This window comes from Centruroides vittatus, unplaced genomic scaffold (assembly GCF_030686945.1).
Source record: "Centruroides vittatus isolate TY-2023 unplaced genomic scaffold, ASM3068694v2 contig_651, whole genome shotgun sequence".
In the NCBI taxonomy this organism is placed as follows: domain Eukaryota; kingdom Metazoa; phylum Arthropoda; class Arachnida; order Scorpiones; family Buthidae; genus Centruroides; species Centruroides vittatus.
In genome coordinates this window covers 516322-541425 of record NW_027122405.1, presented here as the reverse complement: position 1 = coordinate 541425, position 25104 = coordinate 516322, and the positions used below count along the sequence as shown (strand labels likewise).

At 29.8% G+C, this 25104-nt stretch overlaps 1 protein-coding gene across 1 annotated transcript; it reads left to right on the top strand.

Annotated features, from left to right (window-relative positions):
* The first annotated feature begins 1656 nt into the window (after positions 1-1656).
* On the top strand, positions 1657-24521 carry LOC136979876 (polycomb group RING finger protein 1-like). The gene is made up of 8 exons (XM_067275898.1): positions 1657-1778; positions 5754-5856; positions 5932-6084; positions 12139-12201; positions 13109-13211; positions 14761-14881; positions 14953-15033; positions 23563-24521. The coding sequence occupies exons 1-8, from the start codon at positions 1776-1778 to the stop codon at positions 23608-23610; spliced, it is 675 nt and encodes a 224-aa protein (XP_067131999.1). The 5' UTR covers positions 1657-1775; the 3' UTR covers positions 23611-24521.
* Positions 24522-25104: the final 583 nt, after the last annotated feature.

Sequence of the window (25104 nt, the reverse complement as noted above, 5' to 3'; positions counted from 1 at the left end):
GTCTATCACGAGCTCGGTGGATTCACAATGGGACAGGCTGGTGGTGAGGAACAGATCCCCAAAATTGGAGTTTTTCGATTAATTCGGATTCGTTCTCGGATTCCTCAGAGGGTAGGTTAATGCCTTAACCGCTCGGCCATCTGGTCATCAAACTAGAAAAGATGAAGAATCGTTGTTCTTGTAAATCCGAATTCTGTTCCGGGTTGTATATTCAGATATTTTCCGGGTAATTTGACAATGCACAGGCTTATTCCTCACAATTCAGCTCTGTCATTAGAATTCTCACCAAACATATGATGAGTTTGCGTAAAATATTGTCTCACAACAAAAGCTTTTCAACCTATATACGAAATAAATGTGTTTCAAAAGTTATTTAATATATTTGTTTCTGAAAAAAATTCACTGACCATTCACCATTGAATGCGGGTTTGAGCTTCACCAACGGGCTGGCCACGTAGCGTTTTCTGTGTATTCTTCACGTTTCCAACACCTAAATAGATGCCAGTTTCCCATAGAAAATCTTCTCTGGAGGCATTTTTTATTGGCGGAACACCCAACTGTTGGACTGTCTTCTTACATCAATCCATTTCGTGGTATCCCTGAAGTGTCATTGCGACATTCTAGTTTGCCGCGGCATCCTGGTTGAAAATCGTTGCTCTATTGTTTTAGCTTTTTTATTTTTTAAAACTCTTTCCACCCGTAGACACTAAGATGACTTTTTTTTTTGGCAAGTCCATCGTGAGTTCGGCCAGACATATAATGGAGTAGCCAAAATGGTAAAGAACGGAGCCCGACACACCTGGGATAGACCCACCCATAAAAAATTCCTAGAATTGCTTGTCTAGATTCGCTCTTGGGACCCCAGAACGGTAGGCTGACGCCTTAATTCTCTCGATAATCATACTGTCTATCAATTTAATTTAGAAAACAAACATTGGTGTCAGGAATTTTTTAGGATTCAAATTCAAAGATCTAAAGCAGTGGTTCTTAAGCTTTTTTCCCCATGGACCCCTTTTCCTCTTAATTTTTTGTGGACCCCCATAGACATTGCACAGAAAAAAAACCTTATATTTTTCACTAATAAAAAAAGAAACGAAAACGTTCAGAAATCTTACTGTCAAGTGACATGACGCTGATGGTATAAGATTCTCCTAACAAACCCCGGCTTTATAATTTCTCTTTGACCTTTGTCAATGAGATATATATGTCGTACACGTATTCAATATTTTAAATAATTTATATTTTCACCCTTATGCAAGAAATGAGTAATAAAGAAATTGACAATATAAATACTGTAGAAATTTAATTCTCAGTAAAACAATTGTTCTGAAGTAAAATTACTCTATAGACTATTAAAATATCACCGTGAAGATATTTCTATTCCACAGAAAAAAAATACCATTCGGTATTTTTTTTCTGTGGAATAGAAATAGTGGTTCTCAACCGGGGTCCATGTAACATTACGGATGTTTGTTAAAGATGTATTGTTATGCATCTTTAATAATTGCAATTACGTGTGTATTTAAATAAAATATTATTACTATTATTGTTGTTGTTGGTTTAAATATATAATTATTAATAAAACATTATGTGATTCGATAATGAATAATGTAATTTATATAATAAAATTAATTAAAAATATACGATATGCTAGGTGGCAGCATGTTGTTCTGTGTCCAAAATGGCGGTAAGAGCGGTATTTTGGAGGAATTCAATTCAAATTGTTTTTTTTCTTTGCTATATATTAGTCATTGATAATTAGCACCACTAAGACGATGGTAAGTGGATGAGATATAAAATATCGAAAATTCTACATTTTTTTAAATAATAGAACTTTTCTGATATACTTTTAATATGATTGCAATATTACAGCCATATGATGTATATGATGATATGTAATACGTCAATAACGAACGTATTCTTCAGTTGTGTTTATTTTATGTTGTAATAATCTCATTTCGTGCGCAGGCATCAAATATGAGGTATAAGATGGTAGCTAATGTTAACTTTTTCAAACTTATTCAAATGATGAACAACAATGGATTGTGATATTCTTAGTTCGTAGATAGTCTTTAAGTACTTTGATTTGAAACAACAGATTGGTTTAAAGCTTTTGAACTCACTGTTATGAGTCTTCCAGGCTTAGCATTCCAGCTTTGAAACATTTACACCAGTATTCCACACCAGTTAATGTTACCTTAGGTAGCAAAGATGGTGGCTTGTCTCCAATCCCAGCAATCAGAAGACAGGGAACAGTGGGGATGCACGTTCTAACCTAACCTAACCTATTCTAATAAATTACCATAATTATTAGCAACTAAATTATTAGAATAGGTTAGGTTAGATTAGAACGTGCGCCCCACTGTTTCCCTGCTGAAATTAGAGATGAGCCGCCATCTTGGCTACCTAAGGTAACATTAACTTCAACACCTGAACCTTCCACTGCACACATTTCCTTCATTCTAGCTGTAACATTAAGGGCTGGGTTATAAACTCAGTACTGTAACCATATCTGTACAGTATCCATATCTGTAAGTGTTTACAATTTTACCTATGTCGGTAGTTACAAAATACTGTAAGGCCTTATCTGTTCTGTAATGAACCGCTTTTGTACGTCACGCGAGGAGTCTGTCATACATGTGCACATGTGTTTGGAATTTTGCAAGAAGGTTTGTTTATTGGTGGGATTGATACTAGTACATTTTGGTGATTAAAGGTTGACGGGGTAGGGAGATAAAGGGGTTCCTGTTTATCTCCATTAGGATCAGACTTAATGACGATTTTTGTTACCAGCATTTACAAGTTTTTATAAATTCCATCCCTAGCCTCAAAATTAAGTTTCTTGCTTTTATAATAGTTAAAAATGTAAAGTTTTTTCAGATGGCACCACTAAATATTGCTGGATATTTTTTATTTAAAGTACTAACTTTATACTTTTTTCTAATAAATGAATTGTCGACCATTTAGGAACTCTTAACGTTTTATTAATAAATATTGCCAAGTTGGTATTGAATACTCAATTTATAACTTTTATGATGTTTTAAAAATTAAAATTAAAAAATTTTAAACTATTTTTTATCAGAACATTAATGAAATGAAGGAATAAATCAGATATTAGTAACAACAATGATAAACTTATTCATTATTAAATGAAACTTATTCATTATTAAATGCAAAATTGTTTAAATATTTTTTCTATCAAATACCAATTCCATAAATGTCAAGAAACTCATAAATATGCTAAAATAGAATATAGAAATTGAATTTTTTGTGATAGAATACTTTTCAAGATCAAGATATCTCATAATAATGAATGTAAATCTAAATGAATGAAGAATGTTTTTAAATAACAAATAAAAAGTTTTAAAATCAATTCAAAAATTTTTAAAGCTTAGAAAAAAGTAAAAATAACAAATTAACTTGTAATGAATAGATGAAAAATGAAACGTAGTTAAAACAGAGTAACTACTACCAAATTGAATTTTGATAGTAGTAGTTCTGTTTTAAAATTCATTTCTGGTAGGCTTACTATTAACCAATGACTTTATAAGTTTTGGTGTACTATAGATTGCTCCCAATGGAATTTTGGGACTGAGTATATATTTGAACTCAGGACCAAGATGAGTTCAACGATACACTACTTTTGGACAGGAGACCAAAAATAAGAAATTTATCATATATATGATTTCTCACCTTTCACAATGCATTCTATGCCATTTTAGAGTTTTCCACTAGGTGGCATCCGACTGTTCATGCTCCCGATGGACTCCTCCCGGAGGGGAACCGCCGCAGGCTGCCCAGTGTTTAATGTCACTAGTTATTGATTCATGGTAGTTCTTGAACAAGAGGGGGAAAAAAGGAAACATATACTGAACTACAAGCAGTGCCACCTAGTGGAAAACTGTAAAATGGCATAGAATGCATTGTGAAAGGCAAGAAATCATATATATGATAACTTTCTTATTTTTGGTCTCCTGTCCAAAAGTAGGGTATCGTTGAACTCGTCTTGGTCCCCTGAGTTCAAATATATACTCAGTACCGAAATTCCATAGGGAGCAATCTATAGTATCCCCATAAGTTTATAAGCCATAACTTGCAAAATTAGATAGACAAGATCCTTTAGGAAAAGTATAGCTGTGCATTGAGAATGTAACTATATTTCTTAAGGATATACTGTCTCTTTTTATATTACTTTATGAGGTTAAAAAAGTGTTATATTTACAAAACAACAATCAATCTCACACTTTCCTTATGTCTTTCAGCAATACTTTATTAGAAACAAATGTTTCAATATTTATAAAACACATTTATATGAAAACTATTTTGTAGTGATAATTTTTTAATTTCCAGAATAAGAAGTCAATCTTCTGGTGAATGTCTATATTAATAGATTAGGTGCAATTAGTATTTCATGGGAATCTATAGTAATGTGAAAAAATAAATCATCATATTATGAAAATTTACAATATCTGTGCATTCATTCCTGATGAGAGCCTCTGAAAGATGTTCAAAAATGTTTGAACATTAAATTTTATTTGCTCATTATATACTGGAATTTGCATTTAAGTGTCAACTTGTTGGTTTAATATCTGTTTATAATTTTTTTCATTTCATTCTTTTTAATGTTTGTGATTGTGTAATATTTATAAAATAAAGGAGAAGTAGGTAGATGTACCAGTTCTGGCCAGAAAACAAATTTAACTTAAAAATATAATCACCACATATTCAAATCTGTCCAATGAAACAAACTTTTATTGTTAACTGTTCACACAGTTTACAATAAAAGTTTGTTTCGTTTGTGATTATATTTTTAAGTTAAATTTGTTTTCTGGCCAGAACTGGTACTACACTGGCCAAAATTGGTACATCTACCCTAAATTTGGCTTATTTAATTTTATCATTATCATTATAGTGATTATACAAAAACATTTGAAAGATACTTCAAAAAATTTTGTCTCACAAAATATTGTTTTCAGATTCATCAGTAGTGTACTGAAAAAAAAAGATACTATTAAAAAATAATTTTAGACATTTAAAATAAGATTTACAATGACTGATTCTAGATGATATGTTTTTGAAATGACATATTTTAATTTCCTTTAAAAGTTTTGTGTTTATTATTTTAGAATTTGAGACTGACAATTACAGTATTCTCTCTATAGTTCAATACACACCACCCTTAAACCAAAGCTTATATGCTTAACTAGAATATGCTCTAAAAATTACGTATTTGGGTAATTCTAATCAAGTGTGTGATGAGACGCCATACACTGAAATTGTAAGCATACTGGAAGGTCTAATTTTGGTTTTCAATTCATTGCATTTGTGAAATGATATGGTTGCCAGATACAATTGCCACTAGCCATGTATTGTATAGGATGTCATGTATTTTAAGTGTAGTATGCATGGTGTTGTTGTTGTTGTTATCATTACTGAAGTGTTATTTTAATATGATATAATGGATATGTTGTTATTACTGTTTTCTGTTGTATATATTCTGTATACTTTGAGTTTTTGATAGTTTGAGGTTGTCATATTTCCATCAATTTGAATTATCAAGACTTCATTATATAAGCAAATTTGAAGTTCACTTTGCTGGAATAAATATTGAATAAATTATTCTTATTTGTTTTTCTACTAATTATAATTAATCTACTAATTCTACTTTTACATTTTTGTGTATATCACATAGATTTTTATTTAAATGAAACTAATTTTATGATTTAGAAGTGAAAAACTTGATTTTCTTTTAGGAGAGAAAAGTTTCCATTAGAGATCTTAATCCTCATATTGTATGTATACTTTGTGCTGGATATTTTATTGATGCTACGACTATAACAGAATGTCTGCATACATGTAAATATAACATTTTTTTTTTTTTTTTGTGTGTGTTAATAAATATGAAATTTAATAATTTTAAAATTATTTCAGTTTGTAAAAGTTGTATTGTTAAATATCTACAAACAAGCAAATTTTGTCCAATGTGTAATGTAAAAGTACATGAAACTCAACCACTTCTTAACTTAAAAGCAGATAGAACTCTTCAAGATATTGTTTACAAAGTTGTACCTTCCTTGTGGGAGAGTAAGTTTTAGTTTTTACTTAAATCTGCTGTATTAATAATTTTTTAAAATTTAAATAAATTTTACCTTAACACAAATACAGCAAAATATAACAACCAAATATTTTGTTCTGGGAAATAAAATTATACTAAAACAAGCTTTTTTATATTATTATAAAATTAGGAATTCAATAATTTTATAATTATTTTAAGATATATTAAAAAAAATTAACTTATTAAGAGTACATAACTTTCTAAGTTTTAATTATTAAATTATTTTATTTTTATTTATTTTTATATATATATTTTTATTACAGTGTACTCTTGCTAATATGATCTCTGCTAACCCAAACTCTGCTTAACCTGAATCACTTTTGTTTGTTGTTTTGCTAAATTTCTAGACAAAAAGAATAGAGTATTAGTTTTGTTTTAATTTTACAATCAGCCTGGCCTTCTCTTCCTGCTGACCTGACTTAAACATGATTGACATTTTCAGTGAGTTGGCTCATAGTATATGGCCAAAGTATATTAGTCTTTGGTGATTTTGGCCTCCAGTGATATTCTTAGGTTGATAAGTTCTGTCACTTCCATGTTTGTAGTTTTTGCAGTCTATGGGATTCATAACAATTGCCTTCAGCAATAGAGTTCAGATATATAGATTAAATAATACATAAAGCTAACATTTTTTTACAAATAATTGTTGTAAATTACAAAAATATGGAAAGTATTGTGAAGCAATGGGGTTGGATTGCCAAAGATGTCACAATCAGGAGTTCAGTGCCACTTTGTTTTTATCTAAGTTGATAGAGTGGCTCAGCGATCATTGCATAGTTGGGAATATCTCTGATGGCTTAACTTTTGTCGTGTTTGGTGGCTAGTCCCTTGTTGTTGACCCTGTATCTAAGGAATTGGACTTCTGCTCAGCAAAAGTGACTCTTAGCAAGTTTGACAGAGAGTCTTGCTTGTGCTAACTGTTGAAAAATTTCCTCTAAATGTGAGAGGTGTTCTGAAGAAGTCAAAGAAAAGATAATGATGTCATCAAGATACACTTCACAAAAAGAACCTTATAACTTCCTCACTCACACTGGGGTATATAATAGATAAATAAAACTCACTCACTCGAGCCTCAGAAGAACATGGAAGGTGTTCAGAAAACATTTGTTTCTTCGATTTTGTTTATTTTTTCACACTGGTTAGAGGCTCGAGTAAGTGAGTTTTATTTATCTATTATAAAAAGAACCTTTAATTCCGTAGAAAACTTTGTTCATAAATTGCTGAGAGGTTGCCAGTGCTTTCTTCAATCCAAACAACATGACTGGGAATTCATATAAGCCTTTGTTTATTATAAAACTTGGTTTTGGGTGATCATCTTTTTTCACTGGCACTTGCCAGTATCCAGATGATAAATCCAAAGTGGTTATGTACTTAGAATTGTTCAAAGTGTTCAACAAGTCTGAAATAATTGGCAATGGAAATTTGTCAGATATCATTAGGTTATTTACCTTATAATAGTCAACACAAAATCTCCAATCTCTGGTTTTTTTTTTTTTTTAACCATGACAACAGGGGTAGGGGAGGCCCAAGGGGACATACTTGGTCTGACTATTCCATCTTTCATCATCTTGGCTATTCACTGTTGCATCTCTTTCTGTTTCACTGGTGAATATTGATATGGTCAACGAGATACTGGAGATGTGTCCTTTGTCTTTATTTCATGTTCAGTTAGATTTGTCAACTCAGGTTTGTTACTAAAAATATGGGAGTATGCAATTAACAGTTCTTTTAATTGACTAAGTTTCTCACCTGATACAGGTGTATGCAATTCATCTATTTGTCTTGGAAAGTTTCACATTTGGGTATGTCTATTTCCAGTTCTGACTTTCAGAAGTCGATTCGTGCTTTATATTTTCTCAAGAAATCTTTGCCAAGTAGGCAAGGAATTACTAATCTATCAACTATAAAAACTTCATGTCACTCCATTAATCTTCAAAGTTGCTAGGAATTTTCCTGTTGTTTTACCAAAGTCGTCTTTCGGTAGCTAGAGTAAGGTTATGTACTGGTAGTAATCGCAATCAGTAGTTTTTCTTTCAAATGTTCCTCCATGTCCTGGAGCTTAATACAATATTATCTGAGCTGGTGTCTATTTATCATGACATTTTCTTGAAAATAAAATGTCATTGATAAATAGGTTAATGTTAGGTAAAGGAGTCTTACTTTGAATTATCAGTCCGAGAGAGAAGGGTTTTGCATTGCTGGATAACCGAGCCTTCTGCCTTGGTCTCCCTTCTAATTTGACTGTCATTATCTTGTACTACAGACTTCATTTGTATTCTGGCGTCAAGTCAAGTTAGTTGTGTTCAATTGTCTTGTCCTTTGTAATACTTTGATCTAGTCAGTTGGTTCTTTGGGCACATTATGGAGAAGTAACATTTATTCAAGAGTAACATCTATGAGAAAAGTTATTAGTTCTATTCGTTTGATTCAGACTTACATTTTGGTAGTTGGTCTTAGTCAGTCTCGTAGTTCGGGGTTCCATTGTCTGTCATCAGAATTCATATCCTTAGCAGTTCTTACTAGTTTGTTTTTGTTAATAGTAGAACAGTGTCTTACTTTCAGGTGTTTGAGCTATCAATGGATTGTCTCATCGTCTTGTACATAGGGTTTCCATGTATGGTAAAGTTGTACTGCTTTCCAAATAAAGTTCTTCACACCAGTCTTTCCATCATATGTCCAGCTAAAAATTTGCTTTGCCAAAGCTACTTTGTCTGTTAAGGGTGAATATAATTCATTTAGTAAACATTTAAAAAGTCTGCCAACTGGTACTTATTCTTATTCCCTCGTTTGAATGCCACCACTTTTCAGGTTTGCCTTCTATTGCAAATCTAGCAATACTGACCCATCTTGTGTTTGGAGCTTGGTTTAATCATAAAAGTTTGTTCCATATCCTGGAGAAATTCATTGATGGGATAATTGAGACTGCCATGAAACTTGTTTTGTTGTTGGAATCAGTTTGTTGGTGATCACCACCAGAGGAGAATTCATTGTAGAAGTCACTGGTTGAATGTCTAAAGTCGGTGAAATGTCGTCATTGAGTTGGTCAAAAGTTGGAGATTCTACATGCCTGGAAGTAAGAACTGAAGTAACGTTAGTCAGACTTTTCATTAGTGCTGTGACGTGTTGCATTAACTTGGACAAACATCGTTGTAAGGCAAGGAACTCTTCTTGACTTACTGGAGCACCAGCCATTATAGGTTGCTTAGTAGAGGTGTTAGCTAGTTATGAACAACTCAGAGACAACCACAAAATTTACAAAACAAACTAACAATAAAGATATCAAAAATAAAAAATAACTAATCAATTATATACAAAATCTCAAATACAAATCCAAAAATATCAAAAACCAATTTGACCCAATTGTTCCTGTTTGTGTACCAGCTATGGGTTAATGTTACCTATGGTAACGAAACATGGCGGTGCTTCTGGTTGCCATCTTGTTTGTGCACGCATGTGTGCAAACAAGTTGTCGACTAGATTAAATATGTATTAACTAATATATTTTAAAAAATTAGTTATTATGATAATTGATAAATTATACTCTAACATTCAATTGAAATAACAAAAATTAAATTACTCACCTTAATGTTTGACATTGTCCTTTTTACAATGTTTTTTTACTAACCAGGTTGATTCAACAGTACGTGATGAATTACATTTTTTTTCCGTACTATTGACTATTTTATCTGTTTTATTGCCTTTATCTTTTATTTTCTTTTTTCTTTTTTGCTTAATATTAGATGTCGGAGCAGCAGGAACAGACTTGGGTTCTTTCCAAGATGGTGTTACAAATTTATATGTAATCCAATTTAGAGTAATTTCTGATCTGTCATTTACTTGGCATATAAAACAATTTTTGTCTTCCCTGCAAATACCTCCGAATACTCATTTAGTACTTTTCATCTTACAGCCCTTTTCGTATTTACGTTTACAGATTACAGTTTCGTCTATTTCGACAGTTTTGTTTGGTCTACCAATTTTGAAACATGTCAAATTATGTAAGGAGACAAGCATTACAAAACAAATGTGATTTGACCAATTGATAGCCACCTTTTTGGAAATTCCTGATGCTATTGCTGCATTTGTTGTAGTACACTCCAACCCTAGATAGTGCTATATAAATGTTAAAACACAGGCCCACGAAATATTTCCACATTTACCTTTAAATGTTCCGTCTAAAGCTGAACTGTTATGCCAACATTTTTTGGCAACGCATCACACATTACTTTCTATCTGTTCGATAATACAATTTGCACATATTTGCACATTTACTGCAAACGTTCTCAGTATGTTGAAGACCTAACTTCACTGCAAGTTTTAACCCAATGTCTATTCTAGGGTCTAATCCTAAATCCAAATACTCTGATTTGAGCAATTTATAGAATTGCTCAATTCCGGTACAATTCCTCCAGACTGGTACAATTCCTCCAGAAATCGTCATTTTCAATATCACTATCAGTCATTCTTATTTCGTTAACCTTATTCAAATTTGTAATTAATTATTGAGTAATTCACTAATTTAAACAAAATTTGCAAAAAACTTACTTTTCTCATAAAAATTATTATGCTGCCTTTTCGAAATTTTTGCGTCATCAGTTAACACATGAAAAAATCCACATTAGCGATAATTAATTTGCATAAATCGAGATTGGTTGTTTCACAGCACCCTCTAGGAACGTCGTTACTAGAAACCCTTATTCGAGATTACTGGAAGCGCCACCGTGTTTCGCTACCATAGGTAACATTAACCCAGTTATGTAATGTCTTATATGAAAGTAAAGCAAAAGCCTGGAAAGATACACTAACAGCACATTACATACTAAGATTTGTGGTTAGTATGCCAAGCCTGGACTTGCACAGCCAAAAATAAAATATCATTACTAAAGATCAAATGTTGAAAGAATTACTATACATAATATAAAAAGTTGTATTTATTGTAGTGAAGTTTGTTATTGTTTAAGTAAAGCCTGTATATGTACAAGTCAATAACACACGAAAATCTTTGTAAAATAAAAAAAGAATTTATCAAACTAAAACAAGTATGTATGAAACCTTCCCGATAGTTTGGGAACCCAAATCAAATTAGAACTATCTTAATTCTATTTCCACACAACTGACAAGAAAGATGGTAATTAATTCTATCTGAAAATACAATGAATCTTACAAATTTGACTGTGCATCACCAAAAACTCTTACTGGAACTGGGAAACCTTTCATCTATCACTTCATTCTTAGCACCACTGTTCAAATATAAGGTTTACCTTGTCTGAGTCATTTCATCTCCTTTTTTATGCAGCAAGTGTGGTGACATTACAATGTAGCCACCCACTCACCCTATTTACATACTTACACAGTAACGTTTTATTTGTTCTAGTAGTCAGTGTTTTTACTTGTGTCATCTTTCTCGCAATTTCATAATACTTTTTTGTGTTTTCGGTAACAATTTTGGGTGGGAGATCATTCTTTTAATTTTCTGTGGAAGTCTCCCACCCTCAAGATATCAGTTTGGGATGATGATGTCATTTTTTTCTGTCCACAGTAGTTGTAAAGGGAGTTTTTAACTTTTAGAATTTTGTCCAGGGAGGTGTGGTGGTTTATCCTTAACAAAATAAAACACCCCAAAATAAATAGAATAATAAACTAAAAATAATCCCCAAACAAAATAGAATGGTTCAAAGTTGACTTCTTACTAAGATGGTACAATCTAATGGTTTTGTAGTATCTCTGCATGAGGAGTCATCTGAAGCAGAGCTTCTAATTTATATTATTGTTACATTGAAACTAATAATTATAAAATTGTTTATTACCAATTTTTAATATTTTTATATTAATTAAGAATTTAACTTTTCTGCTGAGAAGTTGAAATCACATTTGAACCTGGTATCATCTTTAATATGGAATTTTTACTTTAATTATTATATCATTATTATAAATTTATTTCATTTTTTAAAAATATATTTTTAAAGAAGTGTTTAATAAACATTGAAATAAGAAATAACAAAATACTTAACAATATATTTTAGATGAAATGAAAAGAAGACAAGAATTTGAAAAGGCAAGAGGATTAAAGAAACTTCAAAAAGAAGGTAATGGGATTAATTCTGTAGATTGTATTTCAGTTTAAAATATTTCATTGAAATATAGTTTTTATATAAACAAGAGAGAAAAGGCTATTTTGTGGAAACTTTTTTGTTATAAAATTTCATATATATTTGTAAATTTCAAATTATGATATTAGATTTTAAAAATACAGGTTGTTTATAAAGACACTATATATTTTGGTGAAAGGGAAATTTTTAACCAAATGTATAAAAATTCAATTCTTTACATGTTTCAAGAGAGTCAAATCTAAAAAGTAATCTTACAAGGAAAAAATTTAATGATTTCTATCTCTTTTTATCATGCTTTGATCAAACCCTTTTAAATTAATTAACCAAATTGTATTATCTCTAGGAACAGTTTCAAATTTCTCCCTAATATCCTTGAAATTTTTGTTGTGACAAATTACAATAAATACACATTTCTCTGTGTTCATTATGGAAATTATGGACCTCAAAAGAAAATAATAAATGTCTAAATTTACATAAATGTTACTAATATTAACATTCCCTTGAAATTGATCTGTTTCATAAAACTACACAGTGAATTTATGGATATGCCTGTGTATTAAAATCATTTTATCCATATATGCAAATATAATATATAACTCATAACGAGGAAAATACATTATAAAGTTTTTGTTTAAAAAAACACTTTTATAATGTATTGTTAATGTACAGTAAAGTTCAATATAAATTTTTTCAGTCAAGTTAATTCATATGATAAGAAATGTAGTGTATTTGTATATGTATGTTCTATTGTAAAATAATGAAATATATTAAAAGATTTAAAATTTATAAATTTTTTATTTATAATTTTTTTTCTCAAATAAAATAGTAATATAATGTAAAATGTATAAAACATAATTACTAACAATTGTTTTTATTAAAACAGAAAATGAAGATAGTGAACAAGAACAATCAGAAGATGGCAAATTTTCTTCTCATCATTATTATGTTCATGATGAGTTGATTCATATTTGCATAGAACATGTAGGGTAAGTCAGTCTGAGTACAATTTGTAAATGAAATATACTAATAAACTTGTTAAATATTTTATTTAATTATATTAATATAACTTAATGAAATTTTGAAATAAAAATGATTTTTTTTTAAACTCTGAAAAATGTATTTTAATTCTTTGATTTTATTTTGCATTCAGATTAGCCAAAATATTTCAATTTAAAACTGTAATGAAATTAATTCACAGAAGTTTTTCAATTTTATTAATTTATGTTTTTTATATATACAGTTGAGGCTCCAATAGAAACCATTTTTAAACAGTAGTAATTTTTTTAGTAACTTCGCATTATTTTCTAAAAAATAATAATACAAAATAATTTCCAAACAATGGTCATTTTTTTTATGTTTCCATCAGGTTTCACTGTATAAATGCTTAAGAATTTCTGCAGTGTGAGAATTTTGTTAGATTTTAGAAAATTATTGTAATTTCCTAAAATTTACTTTAAAAAACTTTAATAGATAATATCATTTGATTATCTGTGCCAATAAGTACACTGAGATGTTTTACAGAGATAATTTGATATGAGAAGAGAAAATGCTCCCATCATTGCATTCTTTATCTTGTCATCTTTGAAAAAGCCTCACAGGGCATAATCTGGTTGTAAGGTTGAAATTCCTTGATGGCCATAGGTGAGATTCTAGGAATGCTTTGGATCCACAACCAATCCTTTTGTTTGGGAACAGCTTGTCCAAGCACCTGCAACTTTCTCATAAAGAAAATCAGTCAACAGTACTACCAGACAACAGAAGCATTGAAGAATGCAGTGACGAGCATTTTCTCTTCTCACACCAGATTATCTCTGCAAAACATCTTGATGAGCTTGGTACTGTATCAGACTGCTGTGATTATGATGGAGCTCACACTGATGTTTTGAACAAGTATATGGTAAGTTCTCACATGTAATATGTCACCGTATCTCCTTTTACAAGGGAAAGAAACACAACAGAAAGTGACATGACTTTATAGATATCCTGCACTTAACAGTTCATTTCTTGTAAAAATTTAATAATTTTACAATTTTATAGAAGAATATGTTTGAAAATGTAGGATTGGTACACAGAAATTGTAGTTATATTGTTTTTGATAACTTGTAGTATTTTATATTAGAATATCCTAGAATTTGGTAGTATCATTATTTGTTGTTCTCTGCAATTCAGCTGGGATTAGAATGTATAATTATGCTAGTAAAGACACTTTTTTAATTAAAAGTTAATTGAAATAAGCTAATTTAAAAGCAAATGCTATACATTGGATAGCTTAACAGAAATAAAGATTTTCTTTTTTTTCATTAGTGTTGAGTCTTAATAATTATTTCCAAATTTAAGAACTTTTTACAGTAGTATAAATGTGTACTACTGTACAAAACACAATAAACAAAATTATTGTGTTTTGTAATTAAATGTAAATGTTCTGATTGTTGTTGTTATTTTTATTATTGATTTAAGTAAATTTCCAATTGGTATAAATATATACATATTAATACATTCTTGTAGTTTTTGAGTTTAAAAAATATATTTTTTTAGAAATAAATCTGGTGTAAAATTACCAAAGACAAAGAGTTTTGTAAGATGTTCTGTCAGAGCCCAGATTTATCACCTAAAGAAATTAATTCAGAAACTTTGGCCAGAAACAAGTGGAAAAGAGGTTTGTTATTTTTTTGTATCACTTATATCTGTTGTTCTGTGTAATTTTAATAATTATATATTTACATACAGATTGAAGTATTATGTAATAACAAAACAATACCTGAAAATCAATGTTTAAAAAGAATATGGCTTTCTTCATGGAAACAACAGGTAAATTATTTTCATAAAACTATTAATATTTATATTTTGTAGTATGATTAACAACTGTATGACTGTGTCTAGGGTATTTCTTCAGCAAGGCTGTATATTTTTGCATGAGGTCATAATTCCTAGAAACGTTTTATAAACAATTGTTGAAGTAAATACTACTAATTTCTTGCTCATTATTGCTTCATTTAATTTTTGTAATTTAAAATTGTTTTGTTTTGTCATCAGTTTCATTTTGTGAAATAAGATGTAAGTGAGGTTTAAGGAAATGGGGGGACTAGTTTAATTTTGAAAATTTGAATCTCTTTAAAAAATTTTTAAATATTAATTTAGAACATAGTTGTATTTTATTATGTAGAAGAATAGTGTTTTTTTTCTTCCTGAAACACAAAGCTTATTTAATAACAGATGATACAAAAAGAGTCATTAAGGTGAAAATATACAATTTTTTACATAATAAGATATATCACATCATAATAAGATTACAAAAAATTAAAATATTCAAAATAAATTTTTGAAAAATTTAGTAAATCATAGAATTTTTCAGAAATTAGTATGAAATTTTTACCTTTACTTTTGGAAAAACTTTATTAACTTTATGTCTGTTATTAGTGTATCATATTAAGTATATACCAATGTATAAGATAGATAACATAATTTATATTTTGGATAATTTCAAGTATAAAATATTTTAGTCACTTGACTTTTACATTGATATATATATTTAATGACAGTGTCTTTATTCTGGAAATGGGATTATTTTATAACAGCAATTTAGATTATAAATATTTTGATTTTTCTAGTACTAATAATAATAATAATAATGAGACAGATGCAATCAAAGTACAGGCATACTATCCAAAATGCTAAAAATAATAAAATACTGAAATATATGAAACAGTTAAAGAACTATTCAAGAAAATTAAAATACACAATATGAGCAATGTAATACACAGATAGCAGATACATTGATGTGTTCAAATAAAAATTTACTGATGATGTACTGTGACTTAAATGGTACAAAAGCTAAACAATTATTCAATACTTGTAGAATAATGGCATACTAACAGAAGAACTGACAAAGTGGACATCAAAGAATTCCTTCCCTTGGCACCAGAATTCCAGTGCTGTCACACACAATGATAAAGCAGGCTGAATCACAGATCAGGAATAAATCATGCATCAGATATCAACTATACTTTATGTGGAGAAAAACATGAACAAAATTCAAAATACAATAAAAAGAACACAAAAACACCTAGTGTAAATAATTTTTAGAATTTATTTCAAAAGATTCCTCTCTCTCTCTCTGCTCTAAGAATTGTCCAAACATTTCATAATTAAAAACTACTTTAACTACACTGCCAAAATCAACAATATATTACATATTATTATTCAAATCAGTATTTTTTAGCTGCTGGTCTGTGGACTGGTGTCAATCTGTGAAAAACTCATGGCCCACAGAAAAATATTTGACAGTATTAACACTGGCACAGTTCATTGTGGTGACATTTCAATAGTAATCTAGTAATAGTATTATATGCAGTAATTACTGTACACACTTTATTACATACAGTAACTTTAGATAAGCATAAATCATAATCACGTATAATTACTGGTCCACATAAAATTATCTGTAATTTTATTGGTCCATGATGAGAACAAGGTTGAGAAACACTGTTTTAAATCAAGAACTTTTTAAATGCAAACATAGGTGACCCAAAAGTCTAGATATGTGTAATGTAATGTCTCTATGGGAGTATATGTTATTATGTGTGCCAATCCAGTGATAACAGTAAAGTTGACCTTGAAGGGCATTTCTGAGATCATTCAAAAAATGTCTTTAAAACTGTGCAACTAAGACCAAAACTGTCAACTAGAAAGTTATAGGCTATAAAAAAATTTCTTCACTGCATGACATCAACAAAATTTTGCTCACATTTTTGGTTTTATCTTCATGCCTTATGTTTCATGTACTAAACAAAAGCAAATTCCTACTAATTTTTGTATAGATTATAACTATTCTAATTGACATTTTTGGTCTCAGTTGCACAGTTTTAAAGATATTTTTTGAATGACCTTAAAAATGTCCTTTCAGGTCAACATTACGGTTATCATTGGATTTGGCACACATTACATATATCCGAACTTTTGGGACACCCTGTATATGTTATGGACTAACTGATTAATACAAGCATTATAAATAATACTTGACCATTATGAATATTGTCAAACAAAATCAGGCACTGTAATAAATTTCACATTCTTTAACACATTGACTGGTCAAAATAAATACTGCTATCATCTGTCAGGTAAAGTGATGATAATGATACTATGAGGAATGATGATCTGACAAAGTATTTAATATTTTGTATATTGTAAACCAAAATGACATTCCAGAAGTTTCCTTTAAGTTGATTTTTATGATTGAATTATATAATTTTGTTAATAATAAAGCAATAAACCAACCAAAGCCAAATATTTGGGCTGGAAACAGCTATATTAATAATAAATTATGACATAATTTGGTATTAGAGGTAGGTGTTAATATAGCTGTTTCCAGCCTGAAAATTTGGCTTTGGTTGGTTTATTACTTTAACCTCTTAACAGTGAGGGATGATTATAATCGTCCAAGGCAATCGTGTGGCAGTGGTGAGGGACGACTATACTCGCTAAATTCTTTTGGGGGTATCGCCAAAAACTACCGTGAAAAAGAAATTCACATAAAAAATAAATTATGTCACAATAAAAAAAGACTTTTCTTTACTAGACAGAACTGTTTACAAAATCTTTTTCCGAAACGGTAATGAGAAAAAAACGCTTGAAAATATACTTTAAAAATTTTCCACATTTCTTCTCCACAACTAACAAGGGAACTGTCGGAGTGTCATCTAATAGATTTTAATAAAATTTAGTTAATAATTACGTTGAAAGTATACAAACTCTATGACAAATTTCTAGTATTCACTAAAAGTGTTAATCAGAGTTATTAGCAATCAAATGTCGTACTATTTTATAGTACTTAAACACAAATATGCAAATTTTTAGAAGTGAAAGGGTCGCGGAGGAAGACGGCGATATTACATTTAGAATAAATTCTGGAATTTTCGAAAATGGGAGAAGAATTAATAAAATTTAGTTTAATTACGTTAAAAGTATACAAACTCTATATTAAATTTGTAATGTTTACTAAAAGTGTTAATCAGGATTAATAGCAATCAAATGTCGTACTATTTTATAGTAGTTTAACACAAATATGAAAATTTTTAGTAGTGAAAGGGTCGCGGAGGAAGATACAGTAATACCTCGATTTTCGTTGACTTTGGTTTTCGTCGATTTTTTGCAAAAAATTTGCCTCGGATTTCGTCAGCGTGCCACATGATCTCGTTGCTAATTTTGCGAAAACAAAGAGCGACCCACGCATTTTTCTGCTCACAAGTCCTCGTGGCGGTGTTTTTTGCTGTACGAGCATTACTCCGCGCGTCTAGCCAAACAATTCCATTGCTTCCATTCTTTTTAGTTCCATCGTGGGACCAAAGAAAGTTTTCAGAGCCAGTAGCCCTTCGAACAAAGCCAGGAACACGATCGAGTTGAAGGAAATCATTAAAAAATACGTGACTGGCATTAAAATTGCTGAAATCGGTCGCATGTACTGTACTTTTCGGGAAGTCATCATCCACGATAAGTTTCGTTGTGGCGAAAAAGGAAGCAAAAAGGAGGCTAATGTAGCGAAAGGCGTAAATGTGCTAATGAAACAGAGACCGCAAACAATTGAAGAGGCCGAACAGTTATTATTAATTTCGATCAATCAAAAACAGTTAGATGGTGATTCTGTTTCGGAGACCATTGTATTAGTTTTTTATACTCATTTTATATTAATTTCTTAATTTTTTTAGTATTAAACACTACGAAAACAGAGGTATTACTGTATTACATTTACAGAGTAGAAGAAGAAATAACTCAAATAAATATTATAAAAGATTAGATATATATACTAGTTTAACAATGAAATTTAATATAAAAGTATTGATAGAATAAATATAAAGAAAACAATCGAAACGTAATAAATAAATACATTTTAATAGATATATTTAAAAGTTATTATATTCACAAATTATTAGATGGACAACTATTTACATGATATTTTTCAACAAAGCAAAATAAACAAAGAATCTGTTGGCATCGTGCACATTTAACAAATCGAAGATTTTCGCAATTACTCTCGACACAATTTAAACTGTCAGTGTTTAAAAAAGAAAAACAAACTTGTTTTACATTTAAGAATTGACACTTTTCATTTATGAGTCCAGAAGCGAACCATGCATGTTTAATCAAATTATTAAATATTGGCGCAGATAATTGATGATGAAGAATCGAATGTAATTTTATAATGCCATTTCTAGTTGTCCAAAACAATTTCATCGAAGAATCATTACAGAATAATTGTATAGCATTTAAAATTTCTTTAGCTAAAAGTTTTAATTCTCTATGAAATCCGACATCTAAAGGTTGGCATATAGACGTACACTTTCGTGGAATAATTAATATTTCGCATGAATTTTGATTTGTAGATGTTTGAAATACTGTATTATAAATATTAATATTTGTTTGTCCACTCCACGAGTCAATTATTAATAAAGAGTTTTCTGTTATATTTGGAGATAATACGTCTTTTACATAGTTTGTAATAATTGCTGTAGATAATTTGCCAGATGAGCTAGCTGTAACAGTTATGTTTGGGGCATTGAACAGCGACGCTTGAACTCTACGTCCAAAGGTTCCATGACCCTCTTGTAAGCAAATAAATACATTACCTACAACTTGTCCGTTAGCATTAATTAAATATTGAACAGTGTAGGAATGCGTTACTTTATTACTTGGAGAATGTGCAAATCCAATAGTGTTTTTTTCTCCTTTATATGAAAGTGTTCTTGGTGAAATCATTTCGTATGAAAAACCACACTGATCCGTATTGAATATGAAGTTACGTGAATAAGACGGCAATAAATTTTTTACTGTTGTTTGAAATTGCGCAGCTTTTACTAATATATCCTTTTCGTTCACTATTTCTGTTTTATTTACAAGTTTTGTAATCTTTCGAGATACTAATCTATATTCTTTTTTAAATTTTGCAACCCAAGAATCACTAGCGGTAAACTTAATTGAACTATTCAGTTGAAGAAATTTCTGTAATGCCCACATTTTTAATTGATTTCCTTTAACAATTTTATAGCTGCCTCGAGCTTTGTCAAACATTTGTTTAGTATGTTCTTTAATGATTTTTAACGTTTCAATTCTATGCTTTCGAGATTTAAATTGTTTTTCCCATTTATATAAATTACTAAAACGTTTTAATTCTTTAGCTCCTTTCCGCTGTAATGTGTGTAATTTCCATTTTGGGTGTTTCTTATGCAAGTTAAGAATTTCTTCTTTTCGTTTTGTTGAGATTATATTCTTATCGAATTTTTCATCATCTGAATATCCCGATTCACAGTCAGTGTCTGCGTTATCAGTTTCTTTCTCTAGAAGCAGACGTGTTATTTTATTATCTGAAATAGGCCTATCTATAATCAAATTATTATTTTCCATCTGACAAAACTCTTTGTCATCTCTACTTACATAACTACTTAAAATATCGCTAAATGCATTAAAAAGCAGTTTGGCTACCTGTTTATCAACGTCTGAAATATTAGGCCTACAAATATTTTCTGTAGGCCAAACATTATCATATAAACGTTTAAATTCTGCTATAATGTTTTGAATATTTACATTTAATTCTCCCATTTTCGAAAACTAGAATTCATTCATAAATGTAATAGCGCTGTCTTCCTCCGCGACCTCTTCACTACTAAAAATTTGCATATTTGTGTTAACACTTTTAGTAAACATTACAAATTTAATATAGAGTTTGTATACTTTTAACGTAATTAAACTAAATTTTATTAATTCTTCTCCCATTTTCGAAAATTCCAGAATTTATTCTAAATGTAATATCGCCGTCTTCCTCCGCGACCCTTTCACTTCTAAAAATTTGCATATTTGTGTTTAAGTACTATAAAATAGTACGACATTTGATTGCTAATAACTCTGATTAACACGTTTAGTGAATACTAGAAATTTGTCATAGAGTTTGTATACTTTTAACGTAATTATTAACTAAATTTTATTAAAATCTATTAGATGACACTCCGACAGTTCCCTTGTAAGTGGGAGTCCCACACCTGACTGTTCCACTGTTGAAAGGTTAATATATCGGTTGGCTGTTGACATTTGTTTATGTTTGTTAATAATACTTTTTGTTAACATTAGTTTAATTAATAACGTTAATAATACTTACAAATTGAAATATTCTTTAGAAGTGTAATTTTCACAAATTATTAGTGAGGTTGACGCCAAAGTTTTCAATGCAAAATCTTGTACGTCAGACGTTCAGTGCCATTTTCCTGTAAGCCTAGAATTTTGGCAATGGTGTTTGGAAAGTCAGTGGAATCATGCTCGACATTCCAAATGCCATTGCCAAACATCTGGGCTTACAGGAAAGCGGCACCAAATGTCCGAAGTACATGTTTTTGCGTTGAAAACTTTGGCCTCAACCTCGCTATTTTGTTGAAAGTAATAGCTAAAGTAAACTTACTTTAATAATGATTCTTTAATATAATGCTGCTAAAATACTTTGAAATAATTCACAAAAATAAGTGGAGTTTTTTTGAAAATCAAATTGCCCAAAGGAAACGTATCTTTATTCATAATGTCTGGTCAATTTAATAAATTAATCAATATTTATCAACAAAAAAATTAAATACCTTCTAAAACCGATAACCGGTGCGAACTATTTTTCGAAATGGCGAACGTTTTCACTGCCCCTCCTGGGCTCTTCCTCAGGCCAATTCTGGATTTGATAATCGAACAGCATAAATAAATGGAACGTGTTCCGTAATTTAAACGATCGAGTACGTTGGGCAACCGCGTGCCGTTCCAAATATTTAAATTTCCTTTTATTCCGTTTGGGAAAACGATGTGCGCCTCCTATGATAAATACGCGTGACGTCAACCGATTTACGACCTTTCTTCCAATAAAAACTGCCAAGCAGTGGAGAGATTCCTTTCTTCTTTGAAATTAATACATGTTGTTGTGCGATCGGCTTTATAAATTTCAATCTCCTCCAGAGTTCTCAGATGTTCTTGATGTTGGGTGGTGCGGATCACCTTTGCCTCATTAAAATTCGGTGTTATATCTGGGTTTGCTGCATACGCCATAAATACACAACGGCATTGTCAACGTATGCAGCAAACCCGGATATAACACCGAATTTTAATGAGGCAAAGGTGATCCGCACCACCCAACATCAAGAACATCTGAGAACTCTGGAGGAGATTGAAATTTATAAAGCCGATCGCACAACAACATGTATTAATTTCAAAGAAGAAAGGAATCTCTCCACTGCTTGGCAGTTTTTATTGGAAGAAAGGTCGTAAATCGGTTGACGTCACGCGTATTTATCATAGGAGGCGCACATCGTTTTCCCAAACGGAATAAAAGGAAATTTAAATATTTGGAACGGCACGCGGTTGCCCAACGTACTCGATCGTTTAAATTACGGAACACGTTCCATTTATTTATGCTGTTCGATTATCAAATCCAGAATTGGCCTGAGGAAGAGCCCAGGAGGGGCAGTGAAAACGTTCGCCATTTCGAAAAATAGTTTGCACCGGTTATCGGTTTTAGAAGGTATTTAATTTTTTTGTTTATACAACCCGGTGTGGGAGAAGCGTTAATATTTATCAAGCTGTGTGGCCAATTTAGTCATTATTCATAATGGCTAGGCATTGTAAAAAATGATCTATTAGTCACTTGACACACACAGTAACTATAGGCATCTGCAGAAAGGTGCAAACAGGATGTGTGCCTCTCATGGGATTGAGTAAAAAATTCCAGAAATTATAATCATAAAAGTGATTGAGATATTTGAAAGAAAAAAGAATAAATCAATGCTGTTTTCTGTTGATTTATTCTTTTTTCTCTCAAGTAAGTGTGTTGGCGTAAATTCCATACTATGTTTCTATGTTATTTTATTATTGAGATATGTAAACTTTCTCCCTTGACCATGAGATGCTTTGTCTGTATTTTTCTATTGATAAAATATTGTATTTTACAATATATTTGTGAAGGAAAAAACCTAAAAAAATTAAATAATTACATAAAAGTTTATTGATGTAATTATTTCTCCAAGCTATGATCCAGAAAATTTTTATGAACACCCATGCCTATAATATATACAAACAGCACACAAATATGGTAAAACATTTGGTTTTAGTATCCAAATGCTGACTTCATTTAACACTAAGCCAAGCGTTTGCTGGATATTACATTTACATCATTATAAATAATGATAAATGAAATTAATAAAAGTAGAACTTAGATGTTATTATTTGCCAAAAAGGATTTATATTTTTCTGTATATTTATTCTATTTAAATTTTATTTAAAATAATTTTTTACCTAATTAAAAAATGTTTAATTTTTTTTTTACAGAACCCACCACTACTATTACAGTTTACTGTCGAAACACACAAGTCATGATTCAAGCATGGTGCCTTTCACAACTGGAACATAGAGATTAGATTTATTGACAAATTCCTGCCAACTTAGATTATTAAATAAATGAATATATATATATATATCTACATAAAAATTAAAATATTTGAAAAACTGTTAAATGTACAGTACAGTTATATAGTTATGTACAGAATATTGTTATTTACTTATATATGTTAATATGTTAACTACTTCAATATGTAAATAATATATAAACATATATAATATAAAAATTATTATAGTTATATACAACCATAAAATTGAAAACAAAACAAGGGAACTTGTAGAAATTGTTTTCTCAGAAATTCCCTTATTATTTTAGTAGATTTTCTAATCCATTTGAGTGTTTTATGTACAGTACATGACAGTGATGTATTTAATGTACATTTGTTGATTGTAAATTGGTTCTCCAATGTTGTTGAGAGTGAAAAATTATGGTTAAAATTAACAAATGTAGTGTTTCATCCAACTATTAGCATATAAAAAAAATGAAAGTTATAATTAAATTACAGGAGACTGTAAATTAACAGAAATATTGTAAAATATATTTTTCAGTAAAACATATGCAAAAATCCTCAAATTTCTTCTTCTGTAAAATGAAATTGTTCATATTAATATATATTTTTCATAAAGGTGAATGTTTTTAGAATTTTATTTATTTATTTTTAATTTATTTCAAATTTATTCAGCTTTCTTTTATTTTAAATGCAGATTTTAATACAAATTCTGTGTATTTTTAGTTTCCATATTCTGTTGATCATATATATATATATATATAATTTCAATTGTAAATGTTTACATGACAACTTTATAAAAAGGAAAAAATACTATTGTAATGTATATAAATACAATTAAATCCGTTGTATTAAAGTATTTATTCAATAATGAATTTTAAACATTGGTAGTGTTTTACTTTTTATATACATTATTAGTAATATTTGCTTCTGTTTAAATAACATTAATAAATGTATCTGTTATAGTTACACCTACATTATAACTGAAATTTCATTTATCAAATGACCCATAAGAGAACTTTTTCAGATATTATATCCTGTAACACGGGATAAAAACTATAACGGATACGTGCCAATTATTTTTCTTATTAAAAAATTCGTTAAGAACTGATTAAGACAGAATGTGCAAGATATTTTGAACAAGATGGATTAGTAGAAGCTCAACAGGTAGAGTTTTTTGAATTTCCTTCATTATAGAATGACTTTTTTGATAATAGTAATTTATATAAATTAAACACGCCATTAGATCACTTGACATTAAATCATTCGATGGCGTAACTTGTGATTATGAATCATTAAGTAAATGTAAGCAAAGAAATTTAAATGAAAACAATCTGAAGTTTTGTAACTAAATATTGTTAATTAGATGATAATTGTCTTTATTACTTTCACTATAAAGGCAATTACGTGTGTGTAATCGATATACTTGCATATATTGATTAGAGGCATATCAAATTAATTTTAT